The following is a 15,457-nucleotide window of genomic DNA, read 5'->3' on the forward strand; positions in this document are numbered from 1 at the left end:
TGGACTGTGGTGCCCACTGGCGTTCTGTCACCCCTGTACCCTGGGAGCGTCTCCTCATTCCTGGGGTGTCACTACAGTGACCTCGCCAGGGCTCCTGGGGCATCCTACTGCCCCCTCACTCCACAAAGACCCAGGAAGCCTCCTCTGGGTCCCAGGCTCTGGGCACAAGCAACTTCAGAAGGGGGCCCTGCACTCAGACACAACCCGTCTGGGCTATGAGCACCACCGTGTCTGGACCTCTGTGGGCCCCCACTGTCCCCCTGTGAAATGGGAAGGCTCCCTGCTGAATGAAGATAACGTGGGTCAGGGTGCAGCCCTCGCATGGCACTGAGTGGACCCTGGCTGGATGGTTGCTATTTTCTGATCGTTGTTGTTATTACAATGTCGTCTGATGAGGATGGAGCAGTCAGCAAAACAGACGTGCCCCTGCCGCCAGGAGCTTCAGAGTTCCCAAGGCATTTAGCCCTGAGAGGGAACATAGCACAGTAAGAGGCATTCACCAGATTCCGCATCAGTCTGACGTGCTGACTACTACCAAGCATGGCCAGCAGCCATCAGTTAAAGCCATCAAGCACACAAAGGGACAAAAAAAGAAAGAAAGAAAGAATTGCCACTGTGGGCAAAATGATGATTTCTTGGAGCCAGGCAAGAATTAGTCAGGTCCAGCCTAATGCACACGGCAAGTGCGTGTTACACACACATCATGCACTACCCTGCCTGCACGCACCGGCTGCTTGCTCAGGGATTTCAAGAGAACGTCCCTGAGATGACAGCAGCCTGAACCCCTGTGGCTGTCCCCAGCCTAGAGCAGGACACTGGCTGATGCAGCACTGACCATGCCCGGCCCAGAGCTGGCCCTGCAGAGGCCACCTAGGAAGCCAGCTAGGTGGCGCAGTCAGGCCGACCTTGGCCGTTTGGCCAGTGCCCGCACGGTCCACATGCCCAGCCCCACCCAGGAAGCAGCCGGATCACACGGTGGCCTTTCAGAGCAGAGCCTGCCCACCTCCCACCAAGCTGAGTGCCAGCTCCCATGGGAAACACGCCCCACCCCGCCAAGCAGGGTCCACATGGGCAGGGATGGTCCCCAAGCCTCAGTTCCAACCGAACCCGTGTCAGGGCAAAGGAGAGCGAGTCCTGCCCACTGCGGCCATGCCAGGAGACTGCCAGGCAAGACAGGGTGCTGGGACCAGAGAGGGGTCTGAGTAAGCCTCTGTCACCCGCACGATCCAAGCTCAGAGCCGAGCTCTGGCCTGGGCTTCCCTTGGTGTGTGGTCAACAGCAAGAACAGAAATGCAGAGGGCGGGCGGCCCCCTAGGGACCAAGTGCTCCTGGGGGACTCCCGCGTGTGAACCTCGCAGTGGCCCTGGGAAGTCGGAAGATCACCCCCATTCCTGATGAGGAAGTGGAAGAACAGAGAGGTTGAGTAATTTACTCAAGGTCACCTAGCCAATAAGTATCCAGACCTCAAACTCAGCGTTTGCTCCTAACCAAGCAAACAAAAATCTAGCTCCAAGCTGCCCTGGGCAAGCACAAGGAGGTGGGGTGAAGTTCTGCACCTTGGCAAACATTGCCATGCCGGGGCCGGGCGCTGGGGACAGAGCATCAGGCATGGTCAGTGTCCTTAGGAGTGAGCAGAACAGCAAGAGAACTGGGCACAGGACAAGGAACACTACACCCCGGCAGAGGGCCACGAGGGCCAGGATCAGGTAGCCAGTCCCCAAGGAACAAAGGGAGGCACAGAACTACAGCAGAGCTATCCTGGGAAGCTTCCTGGAGGAGGTGTGGCTCAGACTGTGTCCAAGGATGGGAAGGACTCATGGCAGAGGGCCCAGCAAGAGCAAAGGCCGGGGGTGCGGCCAGCTAGTGCCTGTGGACAGGCATGGCATCGCGGGCATCACGCGGCTCCAGAGTGTTGGGAATCACAGTCTCAGCCCACACAGACCTCCCTGAGCACAGTCCGTGATGGACATGCAGTTTCTAGTCAGAGCTCCGCTGGCACAAAGTCCCCCAGGATGCATAAGGCTGGGCAAAATGGGAAGAGCAGGACAGACAATGACCCCCCCCCCAGCCCGAACGAAGAACAGCGTCATCACACCCCACCACGCAGCACGCCACACCTGATGGTGGCCCTGGTTTCTGGCCAGGCTTCAAGTCATCAAAGATCTATAGATTTCAAGGTCCCCCCATCAGGGTCTTTGGGGCCTTAGGGAGGAGCCAACAGCACTGAGGTGGCTCCTCCTGGTCCCCAGGGAACACCCAAGCTTTGGAGAAAGCAGAGCCAGCCTCTCCTAATGTCCCCCAGAAAAGTCCCGGCAGCCCCCGGGGAGGAGAGGCAGCACAGTGGGCTTCCGCCATGGACATCCCCAAATTCAGAGCCCAAATCTGCTCAGCACCAGGGCGGGATGCGAGACAGAGTCCCTGCCACCGAGGATGCCCCAGTTCCACCTGGAAAGGGAGGACAGCTAGTCACGCCCCCCCGTGCCAGGCCTGGAGGGACAGAAAGGGAGGAGGCAGAGGAGACCTGTCTGCGTGCTCCCTGGCCCCCCACGCCCGGGCACCGGCACCCTGGAGCGCTGGTCCACACGGCCACACACCCACCCGGGCTCTGCACACACGTGTGCTCAGCAGGCACAACAAAGAGGAAGCACAGCCCGATGGGAGCCCAAGGCCGACCCAGAGCCAGAGGAAAAGGTGGGCAGGAGGTGCCAGAGGAAAAGGTGGGCAGGAGGTGCCAGAGGAAAAGGTGGGCAGGAGGTGCCAGAGGAAAAGGTGGGCAGGAGGTGCCGCCTCCTTCGTGCAGAGCTGGTCCAAGTCTCCCCAGGGGCCCGGGGTGCAGCATCACCAGGCGAAGGGGGCGCAGAAGCACCAGGGGCTCCCCAGGGTCTGAGTCAGGGCTGCAGCCACCTGGGGCGCACGCACGCGCACACACACACGCCTGCACGCCCGCCTGCCTCCGCGTGCACACCTGGCACAGATGCCCTACCTCGAGGACTGCTCACCATGGTAACAGAGTGGCCACCCCTCGGCTCCAGTCACCACCTGAAGGTTTCCGAGGCCCCCCCGCGCCGGGGAAGCAGGTCTAACAAAGGCACAGCCCGGGCCGGGCGCCCGCCACGCTCCCCTGGTGAGCTCGGGGCCACCAGGGCCTCCCCCCCCCTCCGCCTGCCTGGCTCCACTCAGCCCAGCTCCCCACAGACTCCCCCGCCGAGCTGAGGGGAACCTCCCCAGACGGCCCCATATAAAACGCATTTCATAAGTCTTTAAAATGCTGGGAAATTCTGCATCTATTTAGTGAGACTTTCCTGCTCCTTTAAAATGTCCCCTGGTCCTCGTCAAGAAGACGAGGGGTTGGGCTCAAGCACAAAGGTGGACAGCACCCGCCGAGCCGGCCTGGAGCCAGAGGGCACTGGACAGCTCCCACCATCAGTCACAGCCACGGGACTCGGGGCTGGAATCCCGGGGACGGGGGGGACATCCTCCCAGATGAACCCAGTGCAGGAGGGTCACAGGGGAAGAATCTGAGGTGCAGGACCCTGTGGGGAAGGCGGGGAGCCCGGGAGGGGGACAGTCTGTCCAGCTTTGATTTGAAGATTGGAAGGTGAGGGGCGCCAGAGCCGCACAGAGACACCACGGGGCTAAGGCCACCCACACAGGGACGGCCATCAGGGACGTGCCACCCCGGAACAGCCCACACGCCCAGCAGGGGAGAAGGAACTAGGAAATACATGTCCACACACTCGATGGCCTCAAGGACAGCCGCTGAGGCTAAAGACGAAGAGGTACCGGAACGACCTGAGCTCAGGCCTCAGGGGGGCGACAACAGAACCCAGCACAGCGTCCACCCTGGCCTGCGTCTAGGTAGAGGGCGTGAGCTAGAACGGGAGCTAGAACAGGAGATAGGAGCCGCGGACAGCAAGGACTGGCAGCCCAGGGCCAGGTGGGGTCTCTGTGAAGCCGTCGAAGTAATAAACACGCACCCCAACAAGACCCAGGCAGGCGGGGGGCAGAGCCCGCCTGGACAGCAGAGTGGCCTCCACTCCCCACAGGGAGAGGCCTGTCTGCCCGACATTTCCGTCTGCTTCACTATCCAAACCCTGGAGGCGAGCAAGCTGTCCCTGGATCATCAGTGGGGCCCAACCACAGTCCCCACCCCACCCAGTCCCAGGGTGAGAGAAAATGGGTGGCCTCCTCCCCAGGACCCCAGAGCACAGATATCCACAGGCTTTCAGATCAGCAGGACCCTAACCCAGGCTATGGACATGGGAGGGGGAGTCACCACGGACAGCCTGGGCCACCGTGTTTCCCAGGCCTGGCCAGACCCTGTGTGCAGGGTCTTCCTCTCCTTCCGGGCAGCCAAATCCCCAGGCCGGCTCGAGTCTGGCTCTTCGGGACCCAGAGAGGACCCCTCGGTTGCAGTGTGAGTCTGCGTCCAAAGCAAAGCCCCTGGGCAGCCTCTCACAAGCGGGCGGCCACCACCAGGCCAGCTGCCGACTTCAGGAGCTGCCTGATCCCCCCTGCTTTGGCAGTTCCTGGCTGTGTGAGCCCGAAGCAAGTCAGTCCCTCCCTGGGCCTCACCTGGATGGGGGCAGCACCGGGGAGACCTGGCTGCAGGAGGCCCTGTAAGTGGCAGAGCTGGTCCCCTAACCAGGACCAGGAGGCCCGTCACCAAGGTCTGAAGCTCTGACCACAGTGCATCACCAGCCGTCAAAACAGCGTGACAAAGGCCCGTGTGTGTCTGTCACCGTGCCAGGAGCAGACTTGGCTAACCCAGCCGGGCGCTGAGGACCAGCACCCCTCCCTCGGTACCGCCAGGCTGTTTCAAAGCAGCCGCGTTGGGAGGAAGCCACGGGGCAGCGTCCACCTGGCCTGGCCCAGAACCCAGCCTGGAGAGTGGGAGAGTCCACGGAGGCCAGGACTCCACAGTTATAGGACAGTGAGCACCTCCAGCTCCCAGCTCAGAGTCCATGCAGGGGACAGGGGAGGTGGGGCTCCGTGGAGTCGCATCAGTGTCTCGAAAGCCCACAGGGTAGAGCTCAGAATCACGCATGCTCTTCCTGGCACTCACCAGAGGGCTTTGAGAAGAGACGGGAAACACGGAAGGGAAACCAGGCCACCCCGCCAGACTGGGAAGGGCAGCGGAGAGGGGGAGAGCCGCCGTGGGCAGGAGGGTAGGTCAAGGGACCAGAGGCCTGGAGCCTCAGAGGCTCAGGAGGGGCCCCTGGTAAAGCCACTCGAGCCAGCTCCCCCTATCAGTGGCCAGGCCAAAAGCAGCTGGCACAGGTTTGCCATAACCATGCCTTTCTTAAAATGTAAATAGAGCCGGGAGCAGCGGCACACACCTGTAATCCCGGCGGCTCAGGAGGCTGAGGCAGGAGGACTGTGAGTTCGAGGCCAACCTGGGCAACTTAGCAAGACTTTGTCTCAAAATAAAAACAAAAAGGGCTGGGGATGTGGCTCACGGTAAAGCTTCCTGGGTTCAATCCTGTATGTGTGTTCGTGTGTGGTTTTTTTTTTTTTTTGTGTGTGTGTGTGTCTTCTCCAAAAATGAGTTATACCCTCACATGTACTAGGAAGACTAAGGAGAATATGGGGAAATTAGAATCCTTGCACACTGCTGGTGGGAATGTAGAATGGTGCAGCTGCTGTGGAAAACAGTTTGGCGTTAAATATGGAATTGCCAGTCAGGTGTGGTGGCGCACGCCTGTAATCTCAGTAGCTCAGGAGGCTGAGGCAGGAGGATCGTGAGCTCAAAGTCAGCCTCCACAACAGCGAGGCGCTAAGCACCTTAGTGAGACCCTGTCTCTAGATAAAATACAAAAAAAAAAGAGGGCTAGGGATGTGGCTCAATGGCTGAGCGCCCCTGAGTTCAATCCCCCATATGTCCCCCCCCCAAAAAAAGGAATTACCATATGATCCAGCAATTCCACTCCTGAGGATATGCCCAAAAGAAATAAAAGCAGGTGTTCCAACCCAAACTTACATAGGAAGGTTCCCAGCAGCCAAAACAGGAAACACCCAACGTCCACCTACACTCAGTGGATAAAAACGGATGAGGGTAGAGGCCCCACGACACAGTGAGCCCTGAAAACAGCAGGCTAAGTGGACAGAGCTGGCCAGAGGTGCCGCGGGTCATGTGCCCCCACTTACGGGAACCGGAAGGGGCCCGTCCAAAGGGGTGGAAAGCAGATGGGTAATGGTAGCCTGGGGAAGGGCAGGAGATGGGGACGGGGAGAGTGGGGAAGGACAGCTAAGAGGGTACAGAGATTCTTTGGGGGTCATAAGAATGTTCTTAATTGCTGTGGCGATGGTCACACACATCTCTGACCGTACACTTGGAATGGGCGGATGGTAGGACACGTGCATTACATTTTAATCAAGTACTTCTGAAACCATGAGTTGCCATTTTGTTTGAAATTGGATGATTTCGTATGGAAACCCGGCTTTTTTCAAGTTTCAGAAGATCTGTCAATTCCAGGCCCAAGAGTCCCAGTGAGACCTGGGGGAGCATGTGCCCCTTTATCAGAGACTGTATCACCATCTACCATCCCCCCCCACCTACCACTCACCTGAGCCACTGGCCAACCTCAGGAAGCCCCTGGGCTGGGCCCCGAGTGGGGATCTTCCATTTGCGAAGGACCCACATTCCTAAGGAGTGGGACCTACAGCCCTCCAGGAAGGCACATGGACCACACCTGGGGTGACACCTGGGAAATCACACACAAGACCCTGCGCATCCCCGAGGAGAATTCACAGGCTTCCCCTGGATCCTCAAAGGCAGCCGTGGCTCAAAACAGGTCAAGTACGGGCCTCGGTCGTCTCCTAAGATACACACCAGGGCTCCCCACATTTTGTGGATAAGAAAAGTCGGGATCCAGCGGGAGATGGCTAGTATAAGATGCCACACCTCCCAGCACCCCACCCCTTGACCCTGAATGCAGAGCCTTTCCCTGCAAGTCCACTCCTAAGAATATGTCACCAGAAAGGCAAGAGCCAGCAGGGGCTCCCGCCTCCCCAGGGCCCCTCTCCAGGCTGGAGACGACTGCCAGGCGCTGATCATTTGCTCCTTTCTTGCCAGGCCAAGCCAGCTCTCCATCAGTCAGGGCCCAGCTCAGGGGCACGGATGGAGCAGGCCAAGGTGTTCCTGGGGGTATCAGCCACAGGGTGCCTGCTGGCAGGGGAGGCTGGGGGAGGCCAGGGGTGAGCTCAGAAACATGCTGCGTGCTCCACTGGTTTACTGTAGTTCTCATCACACTCCTGGAGCCAGGGCAAAGAGAAGGAGGTCAAGGGCAAGGGCACCATGAAAAGCTTGCACCCTCAGCTGGGCCAGGTGGAGTGCACCGGTAATTCCAGCATCTCAGGAGGCTGAGGCAGGAGGATTGCAAACTGAAGGCCAGCCTCAGTAACTTTGTAAGACCCTGTCCCAACCTAAAAAGGGCTAGGGGTGTAGCTCAGTGGTAGAGCACCCCTGGGTTCACTCTCCCCTATGGGGGTGGGGGAAGAAAGGGAGGTGAAGCCCCCAGAGGAGGGCCTGGCCCTGACAGTGCTGCACTCCTCCTGTCAAAGAAATACTCAGCCGTGGCCACCTTGGGGCTCGGGGAACAGAATTCACCCCTGTACTGGCCACAGGACCTGTTTCACCAGGGACTGACCCAGAGCCCCCTGCAGGGCCACACCTTTGGGTCTCTGCTCAGCGCTCCATCTCGTGACGCCAGCTGGCCCAGAAGTGAAGCCACCAGCTCTGGCTGCAGGAGAACTTGGGTCTGAGTCCCTGCTCCGTGGCTGTCTGGATGACGACCCTGGACACAATACCACACGCCTTCAAACCTCGTCACCTGCCAAACGGGGACGGCCACACTCGGTCTCCACGCCAAAGGTGGCTGGGGAGGTTCTGTCCCCCACAGTCTTCCTTGGCACCTGCCCCTACTCTCGGAGGTGGTCTAGGGACATTTTCTCAGCTAATGAAAAGTATCAGACAAAAGCAGCCTCAACCCTGCCTTTGGCCCTGTCCCCCACCAGATGGCCGCCCCTAAACCAACCCGGGGAGAAATGACCGAGCTGCTGCCGGGAAGAGCACCCTCCTCACAGAGCCATTGCGACCATCCCTCGGGACAGTGCTGGCTCCGTGGCTGGCCCACGCTAAGTAGGCGCTCCATAAATGTGCCATCGCCCACGTCCAGAGCTGCCTCCCACACCGACTTCATTCTGCCACCCAGGACTTGGGCCATGGCACAGGCCCACGCTCAGGGACTCCAAGCTGACTTTTACAGCCCAAGTCCAACCCAACTGGGAAGCAAAATTCATCACATGCATGCACTATTAAAAAAATCATCAGAAACAGGCCAACAGCAACGAAACAAAGCGTGGCCTGGCTCTGGATGGCCCCCCGCCTGGGGCACTCTGCCATCCCTTTCTCCATCACTGAACAGACAATCCAAAGCTGCCTGGCACCACAGAGAGCCATGGCTGCGGGGTGTCTGGGGGCTGGAAGGGACTCACAAGGAGCACATGTCCTCCTGCACATGCATGTGGGGCGTGCCCGGCTCTTGGCTGGAAACCACAGATCCTGCAACTTCTGCAGCCCCCGGGGCAACCCGGGAAGGCACGCAGGCTGGCCGACCTCCTGTGCAACTGCCAACCTGCAGACAGGCAGGGCCCCCAGGGGAACATCACCCTGCCCCCTGCAGACCAGGAAGTGCCTAGCTGGCTCAGGGATGCAGCCTGGGGGCCTGACTCCCCTGCACAGGCTCACCGTCCACCTCAGCCACTGCCATAACCACCCGGGACCCCACTGCTGCCTTACTACCCACACAGTGTCCAGCACCACCAGGAGAGCAGCCCAGAGGGGACCTTGTGTGGACCCAGCCCAAGTGTCTTCCTAGACCCGGGGCTCGGGGCACAGTGGGGATCCTCTCCAGAGGTCAGCACATACAGCCCACCTCTGCTGGGAGGACTGAAACTGAGCCGGTTGCTGTACTCTTGCAGGGAGACAGGATGGAGGGCTACACAGCCCTCCCCAGCCTCCTAACCTGCCCAGTGCTGACACCAAGACTGTTCAAACCCCCCCTAAAATCTGAGCCCCCCACCACCATTCTAGCTTCAGATAAGGCCCCTCCTTTGTGGAGGGACCCCCCTTACCCACGGCCAGGCCAACTGCAGACATGACAACGAAATGCCCACACCTGGGTTAACCAGGACCAGCCAGGACCCTGAAGACCCTCCCAGCAGGACTCAGACTCTGTTAGGAAGAGCACTGGACCCAAAGTCCAGGGACCTGGGTTCAGGGCCGATTCTGCACTCCCTTCTACAGCATCAACTCCCAAATTTCAGATATGTGTGAACCGAGCTCAGTTTTGCTGACTCCCTATTATTACTATGACTGAAGACTTTCTTATCCAGTCTGTTTTTTCACTTAAGTGAATTTGGGATCATCATAAATCACAGAAGCCTATAAAAAAAATCCCAGATTAGAAGTGTAACCATCAAGATGTTAAATGTTCACATACCTGATATCTAAATCCCACATTTTTGGAAATATCAACCCTGAGCAAAATCTCTCTTCCTGTCTCAGTTTCCACAATTAGAAGAGAAGACAGCACTTAATGGCTCTGGTAGGTCTCGTCAGACCTTCTACAAAACTGGTCGAGCTTCAGCTCCCATGCATCCAGAGCCAGCTGGTCCGGACCTCAGGACTGGCCTGGCCCAAGGCAGGGGAGGTCAAGGAAAGAGAGCCTGGCACCTGGCAGACAGAGAGTCGGGGCCCCAGTGCCATGAGAGGTAGTCGCTGGACACTGAGCCCTCCCCCCACTCCAGGGCTCCCAAGGACCCCCCAGCCAGTTCCCATCTCAAGCTCCACATAACTGGGAAGTGAAGTTTGCAGTCAGAACATCCTCACTCATTTGTTCTTCTTACAACTGGGAAACTGAGCTTCCAGGAGGAGAAAAGAGCTGATGGGGAAAACATAAGTCCCCCCAATGTCACATCTCCCCAGCACCCCACCATGGTCATGCACCCCACAGATCTGAGCCTCCCCCAGCACCTCCCGCCTGGAGGCATCAGCTCAGGACGGCTGAGTCCCAGAGTGGCATTGCAGTCCCTCCCAGGAAGGGAAATACTGGAATTCTCGTCCAGACTGGAGTTTCAAAGTTCGATTCAAGTGGCTTTGATGCGATTAGACTGGAATGAATGTGTGGAGGCACCCCAATAGGGATCTGCCAGGCCTGGGCAGTGGGGAGTCACCTCCCATCTGAACTGTGCCCACAAGAAGGAAACGTGACCCCTGGGAAACGAAGGGCACGTTCGTCTCCGTATGCAATGGATTTTACTGACCATATGGAACTGATATAAAATCATGTTGCACGGGGTAGTCTGGACGAGAGACAGGAATGTGACATGAAAAATATCCCTCCATCACCAGCTGGGTGGCTTTCTGAGTTTCTGGAACAGCCACCCCCCCGCCCCCGCCCACTCCAACAAGACCCCCAGCAAGTCCCCACCAGTCCCCGGGCACCTACCTGCTGCTGTCACGGAGGAATCCCAGGCCAGCGAGAAGTCCGAGGCCTCCCCCTCTTCAACTGCAAGAAAGAACAGAGTGGGCTGTGAGCATGGAGGAGCCCAGACAGGCCACGGGGCTGGGGCGCGGGGCACGGAGACGGACGTTTGCGGGGGTCCTTACAGACTGTCCACGACCAAGGGAGAGGGGGGAACGCCCACAAGGGGGGCTCTGTGGGTTTCCCAGAGACGCAACAGGATCAGAATAAAACAGGGATGGACGGTGAGCGCGGGTCAGTTACGGTCCCCTCTCTCCACACCCCTGGGAGACGTCGCCGATGCGTCACACACTGGTCCAGAGCCACGTGCCACATCAGCATCTCTCCCCAGTGCTTCAGGCCGGCGACACCTACGCCAGCTCCCGCTCTCCAGAAAGCTACTTGCCACTCATGGGAATCAAGCAAAGACCCAGGATGCTCCATGACCCTGCAGCATCCTCCCCCTACCAAGTGCCACCTAGACGGCCACCGAGATACAAAGACTTTCTCAGGGGCCAGTCAAGGGCAGGGTACCAGCCCCCACGCCCAGACACAGATCTCAGGACAGGCTGAGGCCAGCTCTCCCGCGGTCGACAGGTTTGAGCACTACAGCTCACGAGCTGGTGACATTAGAAGACAAATGTCCCCCCAACTCCACCCCTGGGCTCTGCAGCGTGAGGCTGAGCGGGGATGGGTGGCCCCCACCCCACAGCCCCGCACGCAACACCAGGTTGGTGGAGCCACCCACCAGAACACGGGAGAAACCCTATACAGCATAATAACGCTCTTGTCCTGGAATGAGTCCCAGGCTGGGGCATGTAATAATATTAAAGCCGGGTTATAGACTTTGTAAATGGAACTTTGTTTAAGCCAAAAATGTGCACACACGGTATTTTTCAGATTTAACGGGCTCTGCAGCTCGACACATGTGCAGCCCGAAGCCACCACAAGCCTCTTGGCCCTCTGCACTGGGATGCTCACGCCTGCAGCACCTGGGTGAGAATGGGGGCGGGCGCTGCCTCCCACCCCCACCCGTGTGCTCCACTCCTGAGACTCTCCCAGGTGAAGGCACCGCTAGTGAGTGCCTGTGCAGCTTGGGCTCCAACCCCAGACTGCCTGTCTCAAAAGTTGCTCCTGAAACCACTATAAACTAGGCAGGAAGGATACTGTCCAGCACCCTGCCACTCAGGCTGGAGAGCAGGAACCCCAGCCCTCCACAGCGAAGGCAGGCACTCGGCAAGCTGGTGGCCAACCAGCGAGGGGAGCGCACGGGCTGGCTGTGGGCAGAACGCTGCCCCTCCCCAGCTGTGCCACCCTGAGCCTATCAACCTCTGAGCTCTGGCTTCCCATCTCAAAAATGGACACGATACGCTGTCAGGAAGATTAAAAGTGCATGGTGACCGCACGGGCTAACTGCCCCAGGAATGTCAGGGCTGTCATCTGCTGGGACACTGGCCCAAGCCCTCAGGCGGGCCTGGTGTGGGGACTCAAGCAGTCCTGAAGCCGGCTCCCCTGCAGCACCTACCATGGTCTTCCTCCCTCTCCGAGCCTCGCAGAGCCACAGTGTGTTTCCTTCAACCCTCAGAACTGCTCGGGCAGCAGTCACTGTCCACGTCAGTGAGCACCAGGCCAAGGAATGCTCAGGAAATGCTCTTGCTTTTCCAAGTTTGCATCCTGAGAGTAGAAACTCCAAATCCAGACAATGAAATACAGAGACGATCTGGGCAGGGACCGAAGCTATTGTTTCACTTAGCCCACGGCAGCTGGGGTGGGCTTCCAGCTACGCCGCTTCGTAAATAGGACTCAGAACCTCGTGTCGGACAAAAGTGAGATGATTCACCAAACGATGCTAACCAGAAAGGCCCAGAAACACGGCAGATAATGCTGGACCAAGTCCTTCAGGGAAGGGGCACTCACTGCCACACACACCCCCCACACACACACACACAGCACTTCTGCCAAGAGACCACTGCCCACGTGTAAGGTCACCCTGCTGCCATTTTGTTGAACAAGGTCCGCTTGGGCCCTAAGCATCACTGGTCATGGTATTGTGACATTAATGTATGACAGCTGCTCCCCTTTTGCCCTCTGTGTACCCCGCATCAGGACAAACAGCCCCCACACTCAGGCCCACTCCAGCGGTGAAGAAGTCTGACCTCAGGAGTCACTGAACTTGAGACGGTCCCGAAGATGCCCAGCCCCTCCCTTGAGGAGACCAGGCCTCAGTCATAATGAGAAAAAGAATAAGAGAACGTCCCCCCCATCCTGGAGCTCTCGGGGACATCAAGGCTCTGTTCGGGGGTCCAGGACCCCCAGAGAGTCTGCAGAGATAGGAAGATGAGGGAGCGGCCCGAGGCCTCAGGGCTGCAGGGACCTCACGACCGGCTTCCTGGACCCTCCCTGGCAAGTGGCTGCGGCGCACGAGGCAGATCCCACGGGCGTCCCTGCACAGCCACGGCCCGTGACCCACCCTGAGCCTGGGCATGGGCACATTTTCCCACACATGCCGCCGTGCACCCCACTCAGACACCAGCCTGGGCCCACATCTGATTTCTGAAGATAAGATGTGAACACACCGTCCTTCATACTGTTGATAAGAAAAAGAAATCACCACCCCCCCCCCCACGGCCTGTGCTACCCAACACCGAGCGAGTGACGAGATTTTCCTGCCCCAGCCGGACTCTGCTGCCCAGGCTGGGTCTTCAACCAAGGTGCGACCAGCAAGACCGCAGGCACAGAGAAAGGCCGCACCTGCATCAGGAGCTGGGGGCTTGTAGAGCGGCCTGAGCCCACTGTGGCAGTGGGCACTCTTTGGGGAATCCGGGTGCAAGCCCCCCAAATCATATGGAACTCCACTGTGGTAGCACGATGAACCCTGAAGGCTGGGCATCTGCGAGACAGCACAGGGTCGGCCTGCACGGCCCACCAACGGGGATGCCCACCAGCCTGGCCGCTTTCTGGAAACTTCCTCAGATTCTACCTCAAACTCTTTAATTCATGAGATTGGGCGGCCCTGAGACCAGAGCCCCACTCCCACCCTGGGTATGACGGGCATTTGTGGGGAGGGACGGGTGAGCACAGGGCAGATGCACAGACAGGGAGGTGGGTGCGTGGGGGTCACCGTGTGAACAGAAGCTGGTGGCCAGGGGAGTGTGTCCCTATCAGATGCTGCACAGAGAGCTGAGGGACAAGGAGGATATGCCACACCGGTGTGTGCACACAGAAGCAAAACCCTGTACATAGGGAGGGTCCCTGGGAGCAGTGGGAATGCATGGGGTGGGGGCACAGCAGGGGCTGACCCACAGTGGAGCTCCAGCCCCAGAGTCTGTCATGAGCTCAAGACCTCTCTGAGCCACTCGGTCCCACATTTTTTGTGACATTTGCAAAATTAAGATCTGCTACCTATTTAAGACACTGTCCTTCTATCCCTCAAATCTCTTCCATCCCACCTTCCTGGTCACCTTGTTGGTCACCTTGGGGTGACCATGGCGTTTGGCATTGTCTCAAAGGGACCCAGCTCAGCTGCTGGTCTCACAAGACAGCTCCCTGCTGGGGCCAGCGGTAGAGTTCAGGTACCTGCTGCCCGAGTGAGTGCATGCGAATGTGCCCACTGGTGAGGTTGCAGGATGCAGAAGGGCTTGGACTTGTCCTTGGTCACACAGCCAGGCAGCAGCTGCCTCCTGGCCCTGATCACAGGCCTGAGCTCTGTCCCAGCTCCCTGCCTCGGCCTCCACAGCCTCACACCGGCTCGGCCTCCAAAAGCCTTTCCCGGGCTCTCACCCGCCTCCATCGCCCACCCAGCACCAGCTCCATGCAAACACTTAGCAGGCACCCAACAAGCATTTCAATAGAGAAGCCAACTCCACCCCGGGGACGAGAGCCCGCCAGGAGCTGAGTGTGTTGTGAACCAGATCACAGGTGACCCAGCCACAGACTGTCCCCTGCACACCACTGTGGCCCACCCCCTGGCCCCGTGGCCATGGGGATCCCTGGAGCAGAGGGCAGTGCACTCCAGTCCAGCCCCACCGGGAGGCCCAGGTGGACGCTCACAGAGAACCCCAGTCACAGGCTGGGTCCTGGGTGGAGCTGGGGGGTGCGCATCCACACCCTGAGCCTCTCCAGCACCTCATCAAGGAGGGAGCAAGGCCAAGCCAGAGCCCTGCTCAGACCCCACCTGGAGGGCCTGCGGCGGTCACACCTGCAGGGCCCCTGCTGGGGGGCGTCAAGGCAGGCGGGACCGGGTTGTCAGAGGTAGCGCAGCTCAGGGGACAGGCTCTGAGGTGGACAGAGAGAGGAGGCGAGTGGGGGAGAGACAGAGGGGAAAGTGGTGGTCCAAGGGCCCAAGCAGGTCTACAGCAGGGCAGGGCAGGGCAGGGCAGGGCAGGGCAGAGCAGGGTGCAGAAGCCCCTCCAGGCTCCACGCCAGGCCCGCTGCCTGGCCCCAGCCCTGGCTGTCCACTTTGATGAATGTGCACATCATTTTCTGGGTATAGGAACCTCGGGTTTCTGGCCTCGGGCACCACGTCCACCCCTGCAGGGGAGGCTTCCAGGAGGCACCGTACCCAGCGGAGGTGGTGAGGCAGGCGATGGCACGGACTGCCTCCCCTCGCTCACTAGGCCAGCCAAGGACAGCGGAGGGGGCAGTGAGAGCCCAGACGTCATTGTCAGGCAAGAGCATCCTGACTCAGTACCAAGCAAACTCAAAGACTGGAAAGGACAGACGGGGGCTGAAGTGTAGCTCAGTGGCGGAGTGTCTGCTGAGCGGGTGCGAAGCCTTGGGTTCCAAAAGGGGAAAACACACATACACACACACACACACACACACACACACACACACACACACACAAAGCAGGGAGGCCTGTCATGTATGGCTGTGCAGGTTGCACACTGCAGAAAGCAAAGGTGATGATAGGGAACAGAAAGTTAACCCAG

The 15,457-nt window shown here is 59.1% G+C and overlaps 1 protein-coding gene across 2 annotated transcripts in view; it reads right to left on the reverse strand.

The window, feature by feature from the left end:
- Positions 1-15,457, reverse strand: part of Znf423 (zinc finger protein 423) — a 317,088-nt gene that overhangs the window by 246,635 nt on the left and 54,996 nt on the right. For both annotated transcript variants that reach the window (XM_078032268.1, XM_078032267.1), the window contains exon 2: positions 10,512-10,571. In XM_078032268.1, coding sequence (XP_077888394.1) covers positions 10,512-10,571 — 60 coding nt within the window. The remainder of the gene's footprint in view (positions 1-10,511; positions 10,572-15,457) is intronic.

This window comes from Ictidomys tridecemlineatus, chromosome 15, assembly GCF_052094955.1.
Source record: "Ictidomys tridecemlineatus isolate mIctTri1 chromosome 15, mIctTri1.hap1, whole genome shotgun sequence".
NCBI classification, from domain to species: Eukaryota; Metazoa; Chordata; class Mammalia; order Rodentia; family Sciuridae; genus Ictidomys; species Ictidomys tridecemlineatus.